This window comes from Bos mutus, chromosome 11 (assembly GCF_027580195.1).
Source record: "Bos mutus isolate GX-2022 chromosome 11, NWIPB_WYAK_1.1, whole genome shotgun sequence".
In the NCBI taxonomy this organism is placed as follows: domain Eukaryota; kingdom Metazoa; phylum Chordata; class Mammalia; order Artiodactyla; family Bovidae; genus Bos; species Bos mutus.
In genome coordinates this window covers 7,785,470-7,809,189 of record NC_091627.1, presented here as the reverse complement: position 1 = coordinate 7,809,189, position 23,720 = coordinate 7,785,470, and the positions used below count along the sequence as shown (strand labels likewise).

The 23,720-nt window shown below is 49.2% G+C and overlaps 1 protein-coding gene across 7 annotated transcripts in view; it reads left to right on the top strand.

Annotated features, from left to right (window-relative positions):
- Positions 1-23,720, top strand: part of SPTAN1 (spectrin alpha, non-erythrocytic 1) — a 58,410-nt gene that overhangs the window by 5,781 nt on the left and 28,909 nt on the right. For all 7 annotated transcript variants that reach the window (XM_070378893.1, XM_070378894.1, XM_070378896.1 and 4 more), the window contains exons 2-22: positions 4,737-4,976; positions 5,967-6,092; positions 9,792-9,932; positions 10,116-10,262; positions 11,571-11,704; positions 11,871-12,015; positions 12,098-12,252; positions 12,953-13,088; positions 14,751-14,852; positions 15,739-15,876; positions 16,372-16,482; positions 17,154-17,231; positions 17,340-17,495; positions 17,714-17,918; positions 18,422-18,603; positions 18,945-19,188; positions 19,358-19,480; positions 20,146-20,363; positions 21,087-21,179; positions 21,764-21,898; positions 22,970-23,118. In XM_070378893.1, the coding sequence (XP_070234994.1) occupies positions 4,740-4,976; positions 5,967-6,092; positions 9,792-9,932; positions 10,116-10,262; positions 11,571-11,704; positions 11,871-12,015; positions 12,098-12,252; positions 12,953-13,088; positions 14,751-14,852; positions 15,739-15,876; positions 16,372-16,482; positions 17,154-17,231; positions 17,340-17,495; positions 17,714-17,918; positions 18,422-18,603; positions 18,945-19,188; positions 19,358-19,480; positions 20,146-20,363; positions 21,087-21,179; positions 21,764-21,898; positions 22,970-23,118 (3,155 nt within the window). In that variant the 5' untranslated portion in view covers positions 4,737-4,739. The remainder of the gene's footprint in view (positions 1-4,736; positions 4,977-5,966; positions 6,093-9,791; positions 9,933-10,115; positions 10,263-11,570; positions 11,705-11,870; positions 12,016-12,097; positions 12,253-12,952; positions 13,089-14,750; positions 14,853-15,738; positions 15,877-16,371; positions 16,483-17,153; positions 17,232-17,339; positions 17,496-17,713; positions 17,919-18,421; positions 18,604-18,944; positions 19,189-19,357; positions 19,481-20,145; positions 20,364-21,086; positions 21,180-21,763; positions 21,899-22,969; positions 23,119-23,720) is intronic.

Below are 23,720 nucleotides of genomic sequence, written 5' to 3'. Positions count from 1 at the left end.
AAACTGGAACTTGTATGGGGACAGCTCCCTGTCAGGCGAAGGGGTAGCAGGAGCTGCCTCGAACCTGTCTTTGGTGTCTGGTGTGATTACAGCAGAGGGCGAGTGCGGCTGGCTTGCAGATGCCCGGCTGCCTGGAGACTTGGCAGAGCTCCCACCTCCTGCCATCAGCTGATCTACTGCAGGAAAGAAAAGTCCATTCTTGCCTGCCCAGAGCACTTGGTATAGAATTGACTTGTTCTACTTCACTGGGGTGACAAAGAGGGCCTTTTAGGTTGGTTAATTTCAGCAGGGCCTCACTGGACTGTCTCCCTGGATTGGTAGGGTCAGATGGGCAAGTGGAACCCACGCAGGGGGGCTTGCTCAGGGGGACCCTTTGCAGTATTATGTTGGGCATTCTTTTATTCATCGTAAAGGGCTGCTTTCAAATGTGAGCAGAGATTTCCATGACAGCTAAGGGAAGTGCAGTGAATCCTCTTTTAAGGGGTGGCAGGACAGACACCAGAGACTGGGCATCTTGCAGAAAGGCACCCGCAGGGGAGCTGTAGTCACAGGCGTAACTACCTGTACATACCTTGGAAACTTTATAAGCAATCAATATAAGCAATCAAAGTAGACACACAGTTTCCTGCTGTTCCTCCATCTTAACTGTTTCCGGAGAGATGAGAACAGAGCAAGTATATAAATTATTCTTAATCCTAATTGTTTACTAACTTTAAGAAGACTGAATCTTGAGACTTTGCTGGCAGTCCAGTGGTTAAGATTTCACCGTCCAGTACAGGGGGTGTAGGTTAATCCCTGGCCAGGGAGCTAGGATCCCACATACCTCGTGGCCAAAAAAAAAACAAAGCATAAAACAGAAGCAATTTTGTAACAAATTCAGTAAAGACATTAAAACTGGCCCACATTAAAAAAAAAAAAAAAACTTTTAAAGGAAAGGCTCAATCTCAAAGTAATTTTGATTTTTTATAAAATAATTCATATATCCTCCTTCCTTTTTCCTCCCCTCAGGTGGTGATGGACAAGATAAGCGGTAGTAAAAGAAATTAAAAAGTAACGGCATCAGCTCCGATCATGTTAGAATCCCTGTTTCTAGCATGCTGTTCTGGGAACCAGAGCATCCTGGGTCACCCTAGCTCCACCACTTGCTTATTAGATGACCTTCTTTCTCCTGATCACTTAATAATGAAGTGACAGCAGCTTCTTTATTTCCAAATTCAGTGTGTAATTGACTGTCTAAATAGGTGCCAAGTTCTGTGGTCAGAGAGTAAGATAAGGTCTTTTTTTTTAATAGTTCCTTAGGAACTCTAAATTCCCCAGTCACTCAGTCATGTCCAATTCTTTGTGACCCCGTGGGCTGCAGCCTGCTAGGCTCCTCTGTCCATGGGGATTCTCCAGGCAAGAATGCTATAGTGGGTTGCCATGCCCTCCTCCAGGGGATCTTCCCAACCCAGGGATCGAACCCAGGTCTCCGGCACTGCAGGCGTATTCTTTACCATCTGAGCCACCAGGGAATTCCCTAGAGAACTTACCAAAACACAGGGGGAAAACAGTAATCACACGGCAGAATGGGACATGGTGATGCTCTAAGAGGGAGAGAGGGAGTGAGGGTGTTTGCTTCAGGACTGCAGAGAGGACAAGCTGCCTGAGGCTTGGAGGGGTTGAATGGTATTAACTGATCAGATTGGGGGGGGGGCGATGGAGAACATTTGAGAGGGAGTTTTCTGCTCAGGGAAGTGGACCCACCCAGGGTTGATGAGGGAGTCTGATGCAGGATCTGCCTGGAGCAGAAAACACAGGTGAATGAGTGAAGTGTTTACATTCTAGTAAATGTGTCGGACACGGTAGTGATTCTTGTCAAGATCCCTGTCGAAGTCAGCCTTCTCCCAAAGAAGCTGACGATCTAGGGCTGCAGCGTGAGCGAGCACCACCCTGCTCTGAACAGATGTTTAGTTTGCCCAGACCACCCTCAGTTTTTGGTATGAAGGACTCTTGAAGTGTGTTTTCAGAATAGAAACTACTGTTTCAGACACGGGCTATCTATTCATGATACAGAACTGTGCCTTTAAAAAAATTTTTTTTTAATTAAACTTTATTTTGTACTGGGGTATAGCCAGTTAACAATGGGATAGTTTCAGGTGAACAGTGAAGGGACTCAGCCATACACGTGTCCATTCTCCCCCAAGCCCCTTCCCGTCCAGGCTGCCACATTACGTTGAGCAGAGTTCCCTTACCATACAGCAGGTCCTTGTTGGTTATCCATTTTAAGCACAGCACAGTGTACACATCCATCCCAAACTCCCTAACTCTCCCTTCCCCCATCCCCTCCCACCAGCAACCAGATGCTCAAAACTGCCTTCTCGAACCAGATTTCCTAAGGTCCCACCCCGCCAAGGTGAAGAGTGCAGCTGTCCTGGGTGTGGGCCGCCCAAGCTCAGTCATTCAGGTCTGGTCATTAGGTTGACACCCCGTGGTGTAGCTTCAGTCAGCACATTCTAGCAGTTCATTCAGTCACAGAATTTAGCTGTTAACCTGAACAGTATGGAAAATGAAACCCAGGTGGACTACTGAGCTCTCTCTTTACCTTCACCAGTGAACTTGGGGCTGCTGCTCCAGGAGCACTTAGCAAACATTTGTTCATGACCTCTGTCTGCTAGGAATCAGGACACAACAGATATTGCGTTGCTCAGTCTTAATTATACCGCGGGAAGTATATGTAAGTGCCGTGTAAATCTACAGAGAAGTGTGATTAAATCTGAGAAGGAGGGAGGGAAGAAGCGAGTGCAGCTTCGTAAGGAGGTGAGATCCTGCAGTTGCTCATTTCAGCTCGTACTGACCTGAAGGGGAGTTATCTGGACAGAGGAAAGACAGAACATTCTGGCAAAGGAAGCCTGAGCAACCAGCCTGGAGTCTTTAGAGAGGATAATGTGTTTGGGAGGAGGGTATTTCTCTGTGCCAAGAGGGAGGGCGGGGGCCATGGGTGAGACCTACCAGTCAGGTGTGTTGGGCCAGGTTGGAAGGTCCAGCTAAAGTTTAAGATGGGTTCTTTCCTTTCTGAGACGGAGCCAGGAAAGGTTTCAAACCGTGGAAATGACGTGGCAAAGAATCTGTTTCTCTTCACAGTCAAATAAATAAATTGGACTTTGTGGTAGGAAAATAACAACAAAAATAACTGGTTGCTCTTTGGAGAGGAACTTGGGAGGAATGGTGGGTGATAAGGCTGAAGTGCCGTCGTATTCTTTTCCCTCAGAAGACAGGTCTCCTCATAAAAAGATAGTCCTCAGAGTTTGCTGGGTGCATGCCCGTGCTTTTCTCGAAACCTCTTGAAGCTGCTTTAATCTCTCAAGAGCTGGAAACTGCCCGGAACTCAACAGTGCTGTTTAGCTCCCAGCCGGTGGGGGCAGGGAGTGGAATCGCACAGGGGCCTCCATACCCAATCCTTGACCCACTAGTCCTTTCCTGTTGGCTGGGCGAGGCGAACAGATCATGGGAAGAGCTCTCAAATGTTTCTCAGGCAGCACAATTTTTCTGTCTTGTGTAAATTATGCAAAAACAACTGGAGAGACCATAAAGCTTATCTGGTCTTTTTTTTTTTTTTTTAACACCAAGTCACAGACTCTTCTCTGTAGAATATAAAGTTAGAAGGGTCTTGGGACCATCTCAGTATCACCTGGCATTTTTAGTCGTTCTAGGAAGTCGGGCTCAGGGTGGGAAGGCCGCTCAGACGAGGTCACGTGTTACTGACACGCATACTTGCTCATTGTTAGTCTGCACCTGTTTCCTTCTGGGCATCCTTCCTTGGTTAGAGGATAAAATGGCTTATTTCTGAGATGAGCAAGTACTGCTTTCTGGCACAAATAGGTCAGGTTTTCTTTTTGACGTTAAAGTTTGGTGAAACTGTCTGAAAATCCGAGTTTAAAGTTGAGGTGGATTGAGTGCTGTGGGGAAGTACCACCTACTCAATTGGCCTGAGTTTGTGGTTAACTGGAGCAGATAAGAGTCAGGTAGGACAAATTTTTCATCTTTCTTGTTTTTAATATACACTGTGATTTTTAATTTTGTGCACTCAGAGGAAGTAAAGCCCGTTCGTTGCCCAGGCTCTTGGCACCCCTATGAAGACTTGTAGGATTGATTTTTTTTGCGGTAACTGAGAAATCCACTACTTTAGGTAAATTCTATTGCTTTATGATGTTAAAGACTCACTTTATTTTTTTAAGGGGACTTATTGTTTTATTTTTTAACACCGAAAAAAGACTGTTACTTTATAATCATTTCCCTTTTCTTCACTGAGTAACAGGCTGAGATGGAGAAAGATGGAAAAGCTGAGTTAAGAGTAAATGTTCTCTAATCTCCACACCATGAAATGCACAGGCCAAATGAAAGGATTGTTGAGTGAATTTCTCAGTAATTCTTTGAGCTCCAAAGTTGGTGTTTTTTTGAATTCTCAAAGCTCTGTAGAATTGACAGCACAGATCATAGTTCTTTCCTTCACGTCTCTCACCGGGTCTCTCTGCAGTGCTGGTGAGGTGTCCTATGAAGGACCCACGTGGGCAGCTGTTCTTTACGAAGCATGGGGTCTGGGCTTCACCGTTAAATCCTGAGAAGTGACGGCCTGCAGTTCATTTATCTGCTCAGGCCCTCAGAATTCTTTATTTCCTTCCAAGAGGCTAATTCCATTAAATCTCCATTCAGTCTATTTTGGTGTCTTGCACTTAACTCAGGGCTTGCTGCCTTTTCAGAAAATGGACCCAAGCGGGGTCAAAGTGCTGGAGACAGCAGAGGACATCCAGGAGAGGCGGCAGCAGGTCCTGGACAGATACCACCGCTTCAAGGAGCTCTCGACCCTGAGGCGCCAGAAGCTTGAAGACTCCTACCGATTCCAGTTTTTCCAAAGAGATGCTGAGGAGCTGGAGAAATGGATTCAGGAGAAGCTTCAGATTGCCTCAGATGAGAATTACAAAGACCCAACCAACCTGCAGGTACGTCTGAGATGCAAGCTCAAATGTCATTACTCAAAATTTGTACAAAGATAGGTACTGAGTTATGACCTTGAGAGATTGAGTGGCAGGGAGAATGTAGGCCAGACATCAGGAAGGACTGACTCACGATCCTGAAAAGCCCTTAGTGATCGTATCAGCGAGCACGAATGTGGAGTCCTGCGGGTTCTAATTTCTCTTGTGGGGATGCTTTAAGCTGATGGTTCTCAGTCCACTGCTTGGCAACCATTGGTGATCCTTCAGTTTTTTTCAGGAAAGATCTGGGTTGATCTCTTGGAGTATGTGTTTTTGAGACAGGTATGCTAACTCACAGTGTTGTTGCTGGTGAAAGTTTATAAAGCTGTTTTTTTTAAAAAAAAGACAAAGCCTTTCTTCTCGTTCATTTTGTTGAGAGACTTCTTTTTAGTAACTGGCGCAGTGGTTGTGCCCGTGGTTCTTTTATTATGCCAGAGTCATCTGAGAAGAGAAAATGATGAATGCTGGTGAAGGGGCAGGCCCTGCCCAGCTCTGCATGTGATTATACAGAGGTACTGAGAAATGGAATGTAGTGAATCAAGTCATTCAAAGAGTATGGCTTCTAAAACAAGCTAAAAAAAGTGTCATGTAATGAATGAATGTGAGTGGCTTAGTACAGGATAAACAGTACCTGCCAAGAAAAAGCTCTCAGTATGGTTCTGTACTTCTGAGAGGGATCAGATGTCCATAAAGGCTAGTTTCCTGATAGAGAAGCAAATGAGGATATTCTGTAGCATCTTGCTGTCTGCCAAGTTGCGGTCCTCGGTGCCAGGCTTCAGGGGGCAGGTGTAGACGCAGGCGTAATTTTGTGTAATTGAGGTGGTAGGGGATGGGTGGGATGCTGCGTGAGGGTCCATCATGAGAGGCAGTGGGATGCAGGCGGGGAGGAATAATCTGGGCGGGGGTGCGAGGTGGGGAGCAGAAGGGCGTGCTACTCACTTCACGATCCCCCGGCAGGGCAAGCTGCAGAAGCATCAAGCCTTCGAAGCCGAGGTGCAGGCCAACTCGGGCGCCATCGTGAAGCTGGATGAGACTGGTAACCTGATGATCTCAGAAGGGCACTTCGCATCCGAAACCATCCGGGTGAGTTGGGGCCCTGCTGGCGTGATGGCCTGCCTCTGTCTGGCTGGTGGATGGGTGTGGGTTAATGCTTACCTGTATGTTTGGGTTCCTGAGGAGATAGATTCTCCTAGTTTCTTAAAGGAATTTGTGAAGTACCCTAATGGAGCTCCCCGTAGCCTGCCTTTGTAATACAGAGACTCAGTATGCCTGTAAACAAGCATGTGTGCACTCGGTGAGGAAGTTAATGTTCTCCTTACAGAACAAACAAGGATGCAGGTAGACTGTGAGGAAGAGTGATCACTGGAGAGAAGAACATATTGGTGAACTTAGGGATTAGGACACAAAGATGAGTGGGATCAGTCACAGACACCATCAGCTTCTGTGTCAGGAAGCTCTCTCTGGATCTCGGGGCCTTGCTCCAGGAGGGTTTACTGAGGTCTGGTCAGCAAGCCTGTTAAAGGTCTGGCTGTGAGGAATGACCTCACAGTGTGCTACCTGTTGGTCGGTGACCCTGGCTGTGTAACTGACTATGAAGCAGGAGTCCTCAGATTCTTTGTCTGACTTGTTTGGGTGCCATGTGTTGGGTTTGGGGCCATAATTAGTTTTTCTCTGTTTTGTTTTGATAATTCCAGTGCCAAAGTATTAAGGGAAAACAAGGCTCTTTAGCGTGAGGTATGCAGACTTAGTTTCTCATGACTGGATGCTGTCTTCTGTCTTTGATTTCTTTCTTATCTACGTGTTTTGTTCTTTGTTATCCAAAGTCTCATTCCATTGAGGGACCAGCCTTTTCAGTCCTTGATGTGTCGAGGCAGTCCCAAAGACTGAGATGCAAGCTACATTCTTAAGCCCCAGCTAGAAATATTCTTTCCTCCGCCTTTCCCTGAGTGAGATCCTTGGTGGAACATCCACAGGGATGTCATTCCCTTAGGATCTCGTCTAGTGGTTTTTAGCAGTAAATACTTGTTGTGTCTCTTTTGCTCTCATATACTGTGCAGTCTCTTATTGAAGACTTGCAATTAGCCTTATATTGTTAATAATAAACTGTTAACTAGGAGTGATTGTAAATAGGAAGTAAATTCTAATTGCTGTATGACCAATCATTTAATTACTACATTCAACCCATTTGGGCAGTGTAATACATGTGTCTGCGATTAAATGCAAAGACATAGGACTTCCCTGGTGGTCCAGTGGTCAAGACTGCTTTTCCACTTTAGGGGGCCACGGGTTCAGACCTTGGTTGGGGAACTAAGGTCCTGCATGCCACATGGCACAGCCAAAAATATTAGAGATCTATCTGCCCATTTCCCCACTCTTGTGTATAGTCTTACTGTAAATGAAATCAGCCAGAGTGAATGGGGCTGCTCTGGGCTAGTTTAACCAGGTTACAGGGAACGTGAGATATAGATCACGTGTGTGGCTTTAGTAATCAGTCCGAGGGCAGGAGACCCAGAACTCCCTTCAGTCCCCTCTTCCCTCTTAAGAGATCTTATTAAAGCAGCATTAGAAAGCACTAGCTACTCTTTGTTGAGAAGCTGTGAGCAGCCATTTAGGTGCAAACACTTCACCAGGACTTTTACATCCGTTGTCTCTAATCTTCACGGGAAGCTTGCGGGGGAACCATAGCCTAGAAGGGTAGGAACAGAGGCTTAGAAGTTTGAGTGACTTGCCCAGGTTCCCACAGCCAACAGGTGACAGAACCAGTGTTTCAATCTCCGGTCACAATTACTCGCTTTATTTTCCCAGCCCATGTTTCACTCCTACCTGCTTTCCGTAATTTCTCCTGACTGCCCCTCAGAGCTGCTCCTGCTTGCCCAGGCCTCTGTTGAGAAACCCAACTGAGTCAGCCAGGAATTCTGCTATACCCCGCCAGCTGTCCGTGCGTTTCCCCAGCGCACCTGCCGCCCTGCCGGCTCCCGCTCTCACACGCCAGTAAGCTTCTGAAACTGGCCTCTGTCAGACCTGCGGTGTTGACACGATGAGACACACGGCAGTGGGAAAGCTGCTCAGTCCTGAAACAGGCCTGGCCCCGGTTCTCCCTGGAGGGTGTGGCAGCGAGAGATGTGAGGGACTGACAGCTGACTTGTAGGGAAGGATTTTTGGAGCCTTCTGTGACCCCATTTTGAGTGAAGTGAGGGTTTTCTGGGTGGTCCAGTGATTAAGACTCTGCGCTTCCACTGCTGAGGGCACAGGTTCAGTTCCTGGTCAGGGAACCAAGATCCCACATTGCTATGCAGTGAGGCCAAAAGTTAATGAAGAAATTTTTTTTTCCCCTGAGCAAAAGGTTCTCATAGAATCCCGATGTTCATGCACCCAGATCCCACGGTCATCCCACTTGGTAATTGGTCTGGCCCGGTAACTCAGTAGCGTAGTTTGGGCAGTCAGTGTTAACACAGAGGAAGGTGGGTGGTGTGTGAAGGACCATGTCCTCCATAACCTGTCTGTCACCGGTTTAGACTTTCACACCATACCGGACGGCATGGCGCCCCATAGTGACCGCCACCCACATTGGCTCCCACATCCGAGTAGGTGGATATGGACTTGCCGTTGGTTGCCTTGCCCCTGCTTGCCTGGGAATGCCCGTCACTTCCTTCGCTTTGGTGGACTCTGGTTTAACCATTGGCGATGAAAGTGACTGTCGTGGTGGAAGTTTAATTGTGTGAGCATTTATTTTCCTCCCACTGTTTTCTCCTTTCAAATGAACCATCCATACTTGTTTCTAAGAGAATCCACCCACGTTGACTCGCCTATGGCTTTCACTCTTTCAGTTTGTGGGGAGTGGCGTCTTGACGATGGGTGGGCCCCAGGCCTCTCTCCTGGCGGGGTGTGTGTGTGTCACTCGTTTCTGTCTGTGTGACCCAGAAACTCCCAGTATCTTGGGTAGGCATAATCAACACCCTGAAATTGGGTTAGAAAGCCAGAACACATCGCCTAAACATGAACTGATGATAATTGCCCCAGTTCCCAACGAGTCCTTACTAGGGCTGTGCTATGAGAACCCAAGATGCTGGGAAGGGACTGTTTGGACCTGTGGCTGCCACCTGGGTGCAGCTTGCTGTCAGCCTTTCTTGTGATGAACTGTGTACCACACGCTGTATCTTCTCACAGAAGCACCAAAACAACTTAGGCCACAAATCCTCTTTGAACGTTGACTGTGTTTCAGGATGCCATCTTTTTTCCTTTGTACTAAGGCCTCTTCACTTGTGCCTTGTAATTATTTCTTTACACGTATGATGCCTCCAGGACCTCTTGTTCTTTCCACTTTACCTCTGTGAATTCAGGACACACCCTTCAGTGATTCCTGCTGCTGTTCCTCGATGACACCTCATCTTTCCCTCCCCAAGTCTTCTGACCTAGAAATCCCACTGTCATAACTTAACAATTAATAAGAACTAAAAACATTACCTAAAGACTTACCAACAATATATAAATAATAATTGGTAATTATAAGAAATAGTAAGTTCTTTGGAGTGAACTAGAATACACATGCTTACAAAAGGTCAGTCGTTTGATAGGTCAACTGTAAGACCTACCAAAACACTGAGGTGTACGTGTTTACATCTTCTCAGTTCAGTTTACCATTTCCCTGCAGCGTAGGCATTATCTTGAAGAAGACTGGTTCAGAGCTCTGGGAGGTGTCTAGCTGGTTGGAGCTCCGTGGAGGAGCCAGGTCCCCCAGACGTGGCTCTCATGTTGGGGGGTGTTGGGCTCTTTAACCTCCAGACTCGTCTGATGGAGCTGCACCGCCAGTGGGAATTGCTCCTGGAGAAGATGCGGGAGAAAGGCATCAAGCTGCTGCAGGCCCAGAAGCTGGTGCAGTACCTGCGGGAGTGTGAGGACGTGATGGACTGGATCAATGACAAGGTACGTTTGAGCAGGAGGGAGATGCCATGACCCTGACCTCCTAAGTAGGAGAGGAGCACGCAGTAAACTGCACAACCCTGAAGTGGCCACGGCCCCTCCGGCACCCGTTTCATGATGGGTTTTGGGAGCCACTGTGCCCGAGTGTGTCTTGGTGACTCTGGCTCTGCTGTGGTCCCCAAACAGGAAGCCATTGTGACGTCTGAGGAGCTGGGCCAGGACCTGGAGCATGTGGAGGTGTTACAGAAGAAATTCGAAGAGTTTCAGACAGACATGGCTGCCCACGAAGAGAGAGTCAATGAAGTGAACCAGTTCGCTGCCAAGCTCATTCAGGTAAATGGGAAAGTGCTGCGTGTTCTCATAGCAGCGTTATGGTAACTGCCTTTACATTAATATTAATGTGATACAACTTCATTAATTTTTCCAGAAGGAAAATTTTGATTAGGTGCCTGATTTTTGGGTGAGCAGGTTTTGATAAAGCATGTCTGAGTCCTGTTTAGATCTCAGTAAGGCAGCAGTATTGCTCACTCCTACCTTAGAAAACACTTTTCAACTTGTGGCTGTGGGCAGGAAGGGCAGAGTTCATTTGATCTCTTTACTCCGCCCATTTTCAGGTAGGGCTTGGTGAAGCTTTTATGGGCTGTTGAAGTTGGGCATCACGGTTTCTCAGACTAGGGTGTGGTGGCGAAAGTTGAAGAGGGTTGGCAGGAGTCCACCGCCACCTCAATGCTCTTCTTGAGTCGGAGCTTCCCTGGACTCCTGGGAGCGGGGGAGCCCTGTAATGAAACAAGGCTCTCCCCTGGGAGCTCTGCAGCCAGAGGGGAGTGGGACTGCCTATCGCTGCTGCTTTATCATTGCCCACCCTGCATGGCTCCAGAGATGTCCAATACAGTGACCACAGGAGTTTTTGCTTTAGGGAAAACTTGGTTTGGGGGGATGGGGGTGCAAACTTTGAACCTGTAGATCCTTCAGGACTGGCATTTGTTTCCTCTTGGCTCAGTGATGAAAGGAGAACCAGCATTCCTCAGACATAACCTCGCCTTCCACATGACAGGATCATGGGGTCCTCAGGATCCTGGGCCATCCCCGGGTCGTGCCGAGGAGAGCGGGCGGGCCAAACCCCAGACCCCACAGGGGGTCCCACAGCCGAGGAGTGCTTTGCCTTATCACTTTACATGTTATTTAAACAAGACACAAGGTAGTTAGTGAGGAAGGAGACTTTGAAAGGAGTGTCTCCAGTGTGAAGTCAGGAACAGATCTGAAAGCCATGTTTCTGGGCAGGCGTGCTTCTCGGTAGCCTCATGACGCCGGACACCCTGAACTTGGGGTGAGCAGTTGTTCATGAGGCGCCCACGCAGGTGCTGCTGCAGGATGTCAGCGCAGGGGCTGCTACAGATGTCCAGAACTTCTCTGGAGAAGCACCACATGGCTCCTGGGCTCAGACAAGGGCTCTCCCCTTTTTATAGAACAAGAAATGAAGCTCCCGTGGAAGGAGCTTCCCTCTATTCCACACAGAAAGCCAGTGATTCTTCAGAACAGTCAGGATTGCTGAGGCAGACATGTCAGGGAGCCAAGGCCAGGTGAGCAGTGACGGGGCCACAGGTGCCGGTCTGAGTGTTGTGTCTGCCTTTCCTGGCCCAGGAGCAGCACCCTGAGGAGGAGCTGATCAAAACAAAGCAGGACGAGGTGAATGCAGCCTGGCAGCGGCTGAAGGGCCTGGCCCTCCAGCGGCAGGGGAAGCTGTTCGGGGCAGCTGAGGTCCAACGCTTTAACAGGTACCAAGCTGAGGGGGCTTGCAGGAATGGGATCTCCCGGCCAGGTGTGGTGAAGCCTACGGGGAGTTGAAGAAAGTGTGGGGCTGACTGGATCTCTGCCCTGTGTGGCATCCCAGTCCCGGATGGACGATGTAGCTACAGACAAACGGGTGCCTCTGTGTTGTAGGGATGTGGACGAGACCATCAGCTGGATTAAGGAGAAGGAACAGTTAATGGCCTCTGATGACTTTGGCCGGGACCTGGCCAGCGTCCAGGCTTTACTACGGAAACACGAGGGTTTGGAGAGAGATCTTGCTGCCTTGGAGGACAAGGTGGGTTTGGAAGGCAGCTGTTTCTGTGACTGAGTTACTCACCAGGGTCGGAAGAGCAGCCCTGACGAGCGTGTGTCTCCAGGTCAAAGCCCTGTGTGCCGAGGCTGACCGCCTGCAGCAGTCCCACCCTCTGAGTGCCACCCAGATCCAGGTGAAGCGAGAGGAGCTGATCACCAACTGGGAGCAGATCCGCACCCTGGCCGCGGAGAGACACGCACGTCTCAACGATTCCTACAGGTAGAAGCGCTCCTCCAGGGCTCCACAGCCTGTACCGTGAAGCTTTTGTTTTAGAGTTGAGGTCAGAATTGATGGTTAGTTCTCTGTAACAAGGAGAACGTGTTACAGCTTTGGTATAGCTTCATAGCTTTCCTCTAGTAAAAAGATGCAGAAGACTTTTTCTTACTCTGTTTGTTATGTATTTCCTTGTTGTGTATTAATGTATTTCTATATTATATTTAGAGACTTGACAACTTTGTAGTATTTGTATATACATGCACAGTATTGATGACTTTATAAATGTCTTTTTTCCAGTCCATATGACTTTGTTAGAACCAATATAAATGGAAATAGCTATTAGCAATAAGTATTTAGCAATCTGAGCATCATGTAAAATATTCTGTTAAAATTGAGTAAATCAGAAATTGAAAGGGAAATAGTATTTCTTACTAGTAACTAGGAGTTGAATTTGGGAATCACAAGGAAGTTGAACATAAGGGACAAGCTCAGGGAATTATAGTGATGGACAGAGCCTAAATTTTGAAGGTTTGATTTCAGTCGTCTTTTACTAGTCTAGATTGGAAGAGTCTTCCCTTTCCCAGGGCTAGAGTTTGTATGGCTTGTTAGACTCTTGAGGACATAGAATTTGGAGCTCTGGGGCGGCATCTTCCACCCGGGGCCTCCCCTGGAGACCTGTGCTTACGGACCTTTGGTTTCCCAGGCTTCAGCGCTTCCTTGCCGACTTCCGAGACCTCACCAGCTGGGTCACTGAGATGAAAGCCCTCATCAACGCAGATGAACTTGCCAACGATGTGGCCGGAGCCGAAGCCCTGCTGGATAGGCATCAGGAGCACAAGGTAGTGTTTCCAGGGTCTTCTAGAAGTAAAGCCGTGAGCTTATAGTGCGTGGCTGTAGCTCTGTTACTTCCAGCCTGGAGTGGCTGAAACCTTGCTCACAGGTAGCTCTCACCATGGGGATTGGGGCTGGTTTTGCCTTTGGAGTCTTGCTTTTTCTGCTTCTAATAGATGGTTGCTGCTGCTGCTAAGTCGCTTCGGTCGTGTCCAACTCTGTGTGACCCCATAGACGGCAGCCCACCAGGCTCCCCCGTCCCTGGGATTCTCCAGGCAAGAACACTGGAGTGGGTTGCCATTTCCTTCTCCAGTGCGTGAAAGTGAAAAGTGAAAGTGAAGTCGCTCAGTCATGTCTGACTCTTAGCGACCCCGTGGACTGCAGCCTACCAGGCTTCTCCGTCCATGGGATTTTCCAGGCAAGACTACTGGAGTGGGGTGCCATTGCCTTCTCCGAATAGATGATTACTCTCCTGATATGTAACTCATTTAACCGTGATTCATAAAATCAAAAGGGCCAAGCTCTAGCAGGGTGGAGGTGCTGTTTTGCATATGTATCCTGTGCCATCTTGAAAAATCTTTAAATGCTGAACTTCATGGTTGGTTTGAGTAAATCTAAACTTCATAATCTGCTCTTTCTCCAAAGTATGTCCATGGGAAATTAGTTTTATGAGATCTTAACAGGCTTTATACCTTAAGAAAAGGGTTTTCTGTGGCTAAGTAATTTTGGAAAACACTGTTAAGGTTTAAAAAATTATTACTATAAATCTTCTGAGGTGCTAAAAATAAAAAATCAATATACAAAAGTCAGACAGCCCCCTCTGGACTAGCAACAGTTAAAAGCGTAATTTTTAAAAATACTAATTATCACGTGAGAAAATATAAAGTACTTGGGAATCTAACAAAAGTTGTTTAAGACATCTGTGGAGAAAGCTGTACAGTTTTGAGGAAAGGGGAGAAACAGAATAAAGGGGTGGGCATGGTGGAATGATTGCTTGTAGAGGTGCAAATTCTCCCCAAGATGTATGTATTCAGTGCAGTTCCAGGCAGAAGCCCAGAGGCCTTTGTGTCTGAAATGAAACATGCTGATTTTAAAATAAAATTGGAAGGGATTTCCCTGGTGGTCCAGTGGCTAAGATTCCTCACTCCCAATGCAGGGGGCCTGTGTGCAATCCCTGGTCAGGGAGCTAGATCCTACGTGCCACAGCTAAGAGTACACATGCCACATCCAAGACCCGGTAGAGCCACATAAATAAATAAACGTGAAAGTAATTTAATTTGGAAGAAAAAAAAATTAAAACCAGCTGAGACAATTATGAAGAACAGAGGAGGGACTCTTCCTACCAGGTATTATAAAATCATAAGTTGATCTGGCACAAGGAGACCTGAAATAGACCAGTGGAACAGATGATGGAGAGCTCGGGCCCTGTAGATATGTGGACACTTGATGGTTTGACAGATGGCACGAAAAGCCAGTAGGAAGCAGACTTCTTAGTAAGCGATGCTCTCCGGTTTGGTTACCTGGGCTGATACTAGCAAACCTGGCGTCATCTTTGGTTTGTTCTCATTCTAGATGTGATATTCCTGATTTGAATGGTTATACAAAATTCAACAACTTACTCTTTGTTACAAAGTGGTGGACATAAATTGTCCTTTTCTCCCCCCCATTAGGGTGAAATTGACGCTCATGAAGATAGCTTTAAATCTGCAGATGAGTCTGGACAGGCCCTGCTTGCAGCTGGTCACTACGCCTCAGATGAAGTGAGGGAGAAGGTATGAGAGGAGAAAGGGTCTTTTAATAAAAGTCTCTGGAAGCTGTTATCCATCCTTAAATATCCAGATGTTGCATTCACCACAGTGTCAGAGAAAACTTAACGCAGGAGATTCTGCCTGGAAGTTAAGGAGCAGCAAACACTTCCAGAGATTTAAAAAGGAGATGCATGGTGATTGCTTAGAGAAAGTTCCATTTCTGTGGGCCGCATGCAGCACATTTCCTCCTTAAAGGGGACTTTGCAGAGAGCTGATTCCTGCATTAGTAGCTAGAGTTGAGAGGAAACATTAAATTATGTGTATGTGTATATAATTCCAAAGTTTCAAAGTATCTTTGTAAAGATGCCTGAGGTACATTAAATAATGATTTTTATGTTTTTAATACTATATAGACCAGGAAGAGACATTTTAAAGACACACTTTATTGTCGTTAATTTTACAGCCTTCAAATTAAGTCTTAAGCATTGATGGATCTAGTGAGTGTGTTCTGAGGAGAACCCGCTCAGTTGACACCTCTCACCTAAGAGTCCCTGCTCCTCCTATGCTGCCTCACTTTTACATACGTGCCCTTTTTCTTCCACCAGAGGTTTACTTGTCATGTCTACCTAATATTATATTCACATATAATATGGCAATAAATTATTAATAATTCTAGGTTCATTCAAACAGAGCCAATTCTTAGGTTTAGCAGGACCATGCAAACCCTCAGGATCTGTGATTTTTGTGTGTGTGTGTGTGACTTGGCTGACATGTGCAAGTGAATGCTATCCTTTTTGTGTAAATCAGAACCAAGGCCTGAAGGTTAGCAGAGGATTAGAAATGCCAGGAGCCTCTGTATCTGATGTTCCCCTCTCTTCCCCTGTTCCCCACCCCCCCACCGCCACCCTAGCTGACCGTGCTGTCCGAGGAGCGGGCCGCGCTGCTGGAGCTCTGGGAGCTGCGACGGCAGCAATATGAGCAGTGCATGGACCTGCAGCTCTTCTACCGCGACACGGAGCAGGTGGACAACTGGATGAGCAAGCAGGAGGTGAGTGGGGTAGGGAGCCGCCACCTGTGCCATGCTGTTCAGCTGGCCCGTTCGGTTCGGGTTTAGTTCTGCGTCATGCCGAGGGAGGGGTTGCCGGCTTCCATGGCCCCTGCCAACACCATTCCTATTGCTGAGACTGAAGGGCCCTCAGGAAAGGATCCGGTTTTTCAGAGGACTGTGATGGTGTAAAGTTTTTTGTTAGATTTTCTTTTCCGTTAGAACTTTGCATTTTGTGTGATTTAAATCTACTAGAGGTAATGAAAGCTATTGGAGCAAACTTTCAGTAGAGGGTAGAACGAGGGTTTCATGCTCTTGCTGGATTGGTTTTAAGTGAATCTGGAAGGACCTCTGGCTTCCAGGGGAGACCTGAGAGTTTCATGGCCATAGTCTTTATTCCCCTCCTTTCTGTATTGTGGCCTCAGCAGCCTTTGCTTTCTAGCCCTGAGAGGTGAAGGGCGTCGGACATTATGTCAACACTGTGTTTCCTCCTGTAAGGCGTTCCTGTTGAACGAAGACCTGGGCGATTCCTTGGATAGTGTGGAAGCGCTTCTAAAGAAGCACGAAGACTTTGAGAAGTCCCTCAGCGCCCAGGAGGAGAAGATCACAGTAAGACACCTTCCTGGCGTCCGTGCCGTCACGTGATCCTTAGCGTCAGCGGAGGTCTCTTCTTGTTCTGAGAGGCTTCTGAGCAGAGTCAGAGAAGTCTCCGGGTGCTTACACCCTCGTGAGGGTGATCAGCCACCTTGCTGGAGACACAGCACAGCTTTTAGAATGAAATTGTTCTCTTGATGTAAACCTCCAGGTTGAGATTTCCTCCCTGTTAAAGTAGTTAAGAACTAAGATAAAAGGTTTTCTCCCCATTGAGCACTGATCTTGGAAGTAGGAATTGAGGAGTTACCGTGATTACGATGCTCAGCTTCCACTGCAGGTGGTATGGATTCGATTCCTGGTCAGGGAACTAAGATCCTGCATGCTATGTGGTTTGGCTGAAAAAAAGAATTAGGAGTTGAAAGGCTGGTAACCTGTGTCTGACCCCGTCAGATCCTGCCCTGACATTAACTGCAGCCAGTGTCTGCAGGCCTGAGTGGAGCTAGCATCACTGAGCCATCTGACTGAGGACGTCAAGTAAAAACTCGGAAGTTAAGGGATAAAGGTTGTCATAGCAAACCTCAGAGTGAAGTCCTTGACGTGGTCTAGAGCGTTGTGTTCTGCATTCCCCTCTGTGGGCCGAGCTGTGATGAGCCCTCACCAGTGACAAACCCTCTTCTTCCTCCTAGGCCTTAGATGAGTTTGCCACTAAGCTGATTCAGAACAACCACTACGCGATGGAAGATGTGGCCACCCGGCGAGACGCAGTGAGTGCACAACTTCCTCACTAGCCTCCTTTCCATCCATGGGTGTCCCTCCCAAGGCAGGTCAGTTAGGGGTGAGAGTGGAGACTCACAGGGGGCCTTGCCTTCCAGCTGCTGAGCCGTCGCAATGCCCTGCATGAGAGAGCCATGTACCGCCGTGCCCAGCTTGCAGATTCCTTCCACTTGCAGCAGTTTTTCCGTGACTCTGATGAGCTCAAGAGTTGGGTCAACGAGAAGATGAAAACAGCCACGGATGAAGCTTATAAAGTAAGATCCTGTCGGCAGTGTCATGTAGCCCTTGGTCTGTAAGCCAGACACCATGCTTACAAATAGATGTAGCTAAAGAAAAAGAGATTGGAAGTTGCAAAAACACACTACTAAATGTAAGCTGGCGGTTTCATACGTCCCCTATGAAGATAACGTGCGAGTGCAGTGCAGCGTAACTTGCTGTCCTGTGGTTCGAGAGAGAACCTCTTTCTTGGCAGGACCCATCCAACCTACAAGGGAAAGTGCAGAAGCACCAGGCCTTTGAGGCCGAGCTCTCGGCAAACCAGAGCCGCATCGACGCCCTGGAGAAAGCCGGGCAGAAGCTGATCGATGTCGACCACTATGCCAAGGACGAGGTGGCGGCTCGGATGAATGAGGTCATCAGTCTGTGGAAGAAGCTGCTGGAGGCCACAGAGCTGAAAGGTGAGGGGAGGCATGCATGGGGTTGTGGTAGGTTTAGAGAGTTAAATGCTCGTCCTTGGTTTAAGTACTTGGGCCACCTAGGCGAGCTGCACCAGGTGACTGGGCACTGGGGCTCACTTCCTGAGGGAGTCAGCTGCGTGGGTGCCTAATGATGTGCAGGGTTGGCGGATGTGACTGTGTGCACTGGCTGGTGGGGGAGCCTGAGAGAGGAGGGGCTGATTTGGTCAGTGGACCTGGTTGGCTGGGGCCTCCACACTAGAAGAGGTCAGCAGTGAGCCGAGGGCACCTAACCATTCGTCAGCACTTAACCCATGGGGCTCATTCCAGCTCCGCATTTGGAAGGCAGAGCCGAGCTTGCAGTTTTCCTTCACCTTGTGATAGACGTGAAGCCATCACTGAAACCCTGCCCCGTCGTGGTCCTTCCGAGAGGTGCCGCTGTTTACGAGCAGCGCTGGCAGAAGGGTGATACTCACCCACAGACTCAACCTTGCTTCCTTGACCAGGCATAAAGCTCCGCGAGGCTAACCAGCAGCAGCAGTTTAATCGCAACGTTGAGGACATCGAGCTGTGGCTGTATGAAGTGGAAGGTCATCTGGCCTCGGACGACTACGGCAAAGACCTCACCAACGTCCAGAACCTCCAGAAGAAGCACGCCCTGCTGGAGGCTGACGTGGCAGCTCACCAGGTACGGGCCCTGGACACGGATGTGGGGCCGTGGGCGTGGGAGCGAGAGGGGCCGGTCAGCCGAGGCCGGTCAGTTCGGGGGGTATGAAGTGTGTCGATGCCTTAGAGAATCGTGGATGCACCGCTTGCTTCTGTTCAGGTTGGTCTGCTTGCCCTTGGAGCTTCCTAGGAGCCCCAAATGGGGAAAGGGCGGCTGGAAGCGCACTCCAGGGAAACAACTGTGTGTGTTTTCTGTGTGTGAGCAAACCACACCTGAGGCAATAACGTCAGCCAGGAGACGTCCAGAACGCGCTTGGCCGGCCCCGGGCCAGGCTTTCAACACTGTGTCCTTCCCGTCTCCAGGATCGCATCGATGGCATCACTATCCAAGCCCGCCAGTTCCAGGACGCGGGCCACTTTGATGCTGAAAACATCAAGAAGAAGCAGGAGGCCCTGGTAGCTCGCTACGAGGCGCTCAAGGAGCCCATGGTTGCCCGGAAGCAGAAGCTGGCTGATTCCCTGCGGTTGCAGCAGCTCTTCCGTGACGTCGAGGATGAGGAGACGTGGATTCGGGAGAAAGAACCCATTGCCGCCTCCACCAACAGAGGTCAGACTGCCTCTGTCAGACGGAAGTCCAGTTAGGAAAGGGAGGGGACCCGTGTCCGAATGAGCAAAGTAAAGTTTCAGTTGAACTGAGTTTTTAAGTGAAACCGTGGGGAAAGCTGAGAGTGATGGGGTTGACTTTTCTCTTGACTTGGGAGTGGTTTCTCTTTCAGGCAAAGATTTAATTGGAGTCCAGAACCTGCTAAAGAAACACCAAGCGCTACAAGCAGAAATTGCTGGCCACGAGCCCCGCATCAAAGCAGTCACACAGAAGGGGAACGCCATGGTGGAGGAGGGTGAGTGTCATCAGGAGGTGGCTTTGTTCTCGTTTGTCGTTTCGCCCGCCGAGTGCACGGTCCCGGGTCAGGCTGGGCTAGGGGTTGAAGACTGTCCCCCCATCTCCTGACTGTGACTCTGACTAGTCCATAACCTTTCTGAACCTGAACTCACCCCCCAGCCACCAGCTTCTCAACTTCTCCCACAGTTGAGAAGACTGCTGCTGCTGCTGTTAAGTCGCTTCAGTCGTGTCCGACTCTCTGCGACCCCAGAGACGGCAGCCCACCAGGCTCCCCCATGCCTGGGATTCTCCAGGCAAGAACACTGGAGTGGGTTGCCATTTCCTTCTCCTGTTGAGAAGACTAAGTGAGGTCAAATACTGAGGAACCTGAGACAGTGCCCAGCACTCAACGAGTTTCCAGGATGGAGAGTAGGAGGGGGCTGTGGGTTTTATTGTTTGTTTATGATGACATCACTAGTGCCAACTAGGGCCATCTGCTTAGAGTCTAGACAGACATCGTGGTCTGAGGAGATCTGTTAAAGGGTTGGAACCTGGGCCTCATATAAAACTGGGAACATGAAGGGACGTGGCTCCCTGGACAGAGTTGCAGAGGCTGTGAGCGCTCAGAGGACCTTGTTTGTCCCCATGTTTCTCATTGTCCTCCTTCCCCTGCCCGCCCTACAGGCCATTTTGCTGCTGAGGACGTGAAGGCCAAGCTCCATGAGCTGAACCAGAAGTGGGAGTCGCTGAAGTCCAAGGCCTCCCAGCGGCGGCAGGACCTGGAGGACTCGCTGCAGGCCCAGCAGTACTTTGCCGACGCCAACGAGGCTGAGTCCTGGATGCGGGAGAAGGAGCCCATCGTGGGCAGCACCGACTATGGCAAAGATGAGGACTCGGCCGAGGTGATGCTTACTGGGGGTACCAGGCTCGGGCTGGGGCCGGTTAGGAGAATGACCACGTGTGCAGGGTGCAGTCTCATGGCTTTTAAGGTGTTCCAGCATCTTCCGCTTTCCTCTGGTAATTCTATTATGCTCACAAAAGAGAGAAGGCAGCCTTGGTGTTTCACTCTTAGCCGTGACCATGTCTCCGTTCTTCATTTTTTCTGTATACATATGTGTACATAAGCACAGTTTTTGTTAGTCATCTTTTTTGAATGAAATTCTTAAATTTTATTCATGAAGGTCTAGGTGTAGCCGTGTGCCTGCCTTTTCTTGCCTCTTCACATAAACCGTCATGAGCTGAGTATTGACCCGACCTGATAGGGTTTGGAGTAGCAGGAAGCACCGAGGGTGGTGGGAAGGGGGTTTCTGGAGGAGGGCAGCATGTGCCCAGCTGCCACTTACCAGGAGTGTTCAATTCTCAGGATGGGTGGTGGATCACTGTATATGTGATGATGTTCTTTATGACTCCTCATCTGTTCCAAGGGTTGCATAATTAAGTATAGATGAAAAGATTATAGAAAATGTGATATTTTCTCCACGTTAAGTGTTTATAATATAAAGGGAGAGAAAGTGATCAAGTCACCGGGTAGCTAAACAGATTTCAGAGGCAGACGGCGTGTTGGGGAGGCAGAGGGGCTGCTCTGGCTCCTTGCTCAGGGTCGCCGTGTGTAACTTGGATTTCAGGCTCTGCTAAAGAAGCACGAGGCATTGATGTCGGATCTCAGCGCCTATGGCAGCAGCATCCAGGCCCTGCGAGAGCAGGCCCAGTCGTGCCGGGTGAGCAAGGCTTTTCCTGTCAGCAATTGCGAGATCCCAGGGGTTGGGTGGGGGCCGGGGAGCAGGGGGGCCAAAAGACCCAGGTGCTGACAGCAGGTAGCATGATCACAGGTGACATTCTTCTATTTATGTGTTTTTAGCTGTGTTGGTCCTTCATTGCTTCATGGGCTTTCTCTAGTTGCAGAAAGCGGGGGCTACTCTCCTCTGTGGTGCACAGGCTCTAGGGCATGTGGGCTCAGTAGTTGGGGTACCCAGGCTCAACAGTTGAGGGCATAGGCTTAGTTTTTCCAAGGCATGTGGGATCTTCCTGGACCAGAGATCAAACCTGTGTCTCCTGCATTGGCAGGCAGATTCTTAACCACTGACCCACCAGGGAAGCGCCTGTAGGTGACTTTCCTGTGACCTTAAAGGTCCCAGACAGCTGAGCTTCCTGAATCAGATCTTGTTGGTAGGTTCAGAGGAGAACTGTCACCAGTGTATGTTTGGTGAATGTGGGTCTTCTGCTGAGGCTGGGATCTGCAGTGGCTGAGACGGCACTCTGGAGACATCCCGTAACTGTGTTTGCCCTTCCTTTGGATTTTTAGCAACAAGTGGCCCCCATGGATGATGAGACTGGGAAGGAGCTGGTCTTGGCGCTCTATGACTATCAGGAGAAGAGTCCCCGAGAGGTCACCATGAAGAAAGGAGACATTCTCACCTTACTCAACAGCACCAACAAGGCAAGCACAGAGGATGACCGGGGGTGGTTTCCACGTATTAGGTGTCTTGGGAGCTTGTCTTTCCAGGATGAGGCTGGTTTAAAACTTGAAGTTACTAGAGTTTCCAGGTCAGTCTCCCGTGTCGTGTGGGTTTACTGTTTTGCCTGTGACTGAGATGACCAGTCTGTTTCCATAAATACCTGAGAGCTAGGGTAGTGACTCTTACTCTCAAGGAGAGCTTTTTCATCATGGACCACTTCCAAGTGGAATTTTTTTCTTTTGAGCCAAAGTCTGCTTCTTTGTCACTGGTACCTGTTGGTTCTAGACTGTAGGGCCCCACAGCAGAGGGTTGAAGACAGGCTCCAGCATCACCCTGTAGGCTCCGCCTTCTCATCTTCTCCAACTTCAGTGCTGCCTGGTTCATCAGTCTTTCTTCCTTAACGTATTCTGATTGACCATGGCCTTGGAATGAGGCCATCATCTGAAGAGCCCCCCAAGATCCTGCCCCCTGTCTTGGTGTAGGCTGGAGAAGTGTTAGGCACCTCCTGTTCCCAGCCACTCAGCTCACCTGGTCGTGGGACTTTGAGGAAACTCTGGCCAGTGTTGTTCTGCTGACCCTAAACCTGAGCTAACTGCCTGGTCTGACTCTGGTGTACTCAAGAGCAGCCTCCCCCAGTAGAAGCTGTGGTGATGGCAGACTGTGTGTCTGTGTTGGCCCCACAGAAGCCACTGGTCACAGGCAATCACGGGGGGCTTCGGAGGTCCCAGAGCATCTGAGGTTTTATTAAATTTCCTGAAGTATGGCTAGAGGCTGCTGTGTTAGCACAATCCTGGGGCATCTGTATGAAAGAGAAGGCGGCCTTCCTGCTCCAGTGAAGTCATGGCTGCCTCGCTTATGACCCTCCCCATACGCGGCAGGTCACGAGGGGACCGAAATTCCCATCTCCACACCAGGTGACTTTGGTACCGTCACTGGACCCTCATGACGTGACTAGAGCTCTTCATGTGTGCACGCGTGTGTGCACGGGCCTCCTTGGGTTCTCCCTCCATCGGGAGGAATTTGCCATGAAGACAGTCTCTTTTTGCCTGTAGGACTGGTGGAAAGTGGAAGTGAACGACCGGCAGGGCTTCGTGCCGGCTGCCTACGTGAAGAAGCTGGACCCTGCGCAGTCGGCCTCCCGGGAGAACCTCCTGGAAGAGCAGGGCAGCATCGCGCTGCGGCAGGAGCAGATCGACAACCAGTAAGGGCCTCGCGGGCGGTGGCGGAGGGCCGGTGGAGGTCTGCGCCTGCGCCGTGCATTTGTGAGGGTCTGTGGTGGAGGCCGCCCTGAGCTGAGGCTCCAGGGCGAGCACTCTGCCGGTGCCCATCTGCGCTCGAAGGTGTACTCTCCCCCCGTCCCCACGGCATAGCTTACCCACACAGCTCCGATCCCAGGAACCTTTAATCCCTTTTTTATCCTTTGGTTTGTTGTTTTCCCTGCATTTGCCAGTTGCTTTTCCTAAACAACGTTTGCTAATTATCACCATCTGGATCTTTGTTCTCCAGTTCAGGAGGTGCTCTCTGAATGGGGTTTTTAGCTGTTCCACACCTCTTGAGCTCTGTCCTCTGCAAAAGGCTGCATAGAGTGTGTTTCTCTACCATGGTTTTGTGCTCTGAGAGTGGAGTGTATGTTTTAGGAAACAGCTCTGCACTCTTTCCTGTGGCTAAGCTCCCTTAAAGACCCGCACCCCTCTTTTAGGGCACGTCTTGCACCACTAATGAGATCTAAAACTGTGGACACCTGGGTGATAGCCAGGAAGTACACTCTGACAAGAGGCTGGAATGGTAGAACTTTTTTGACCC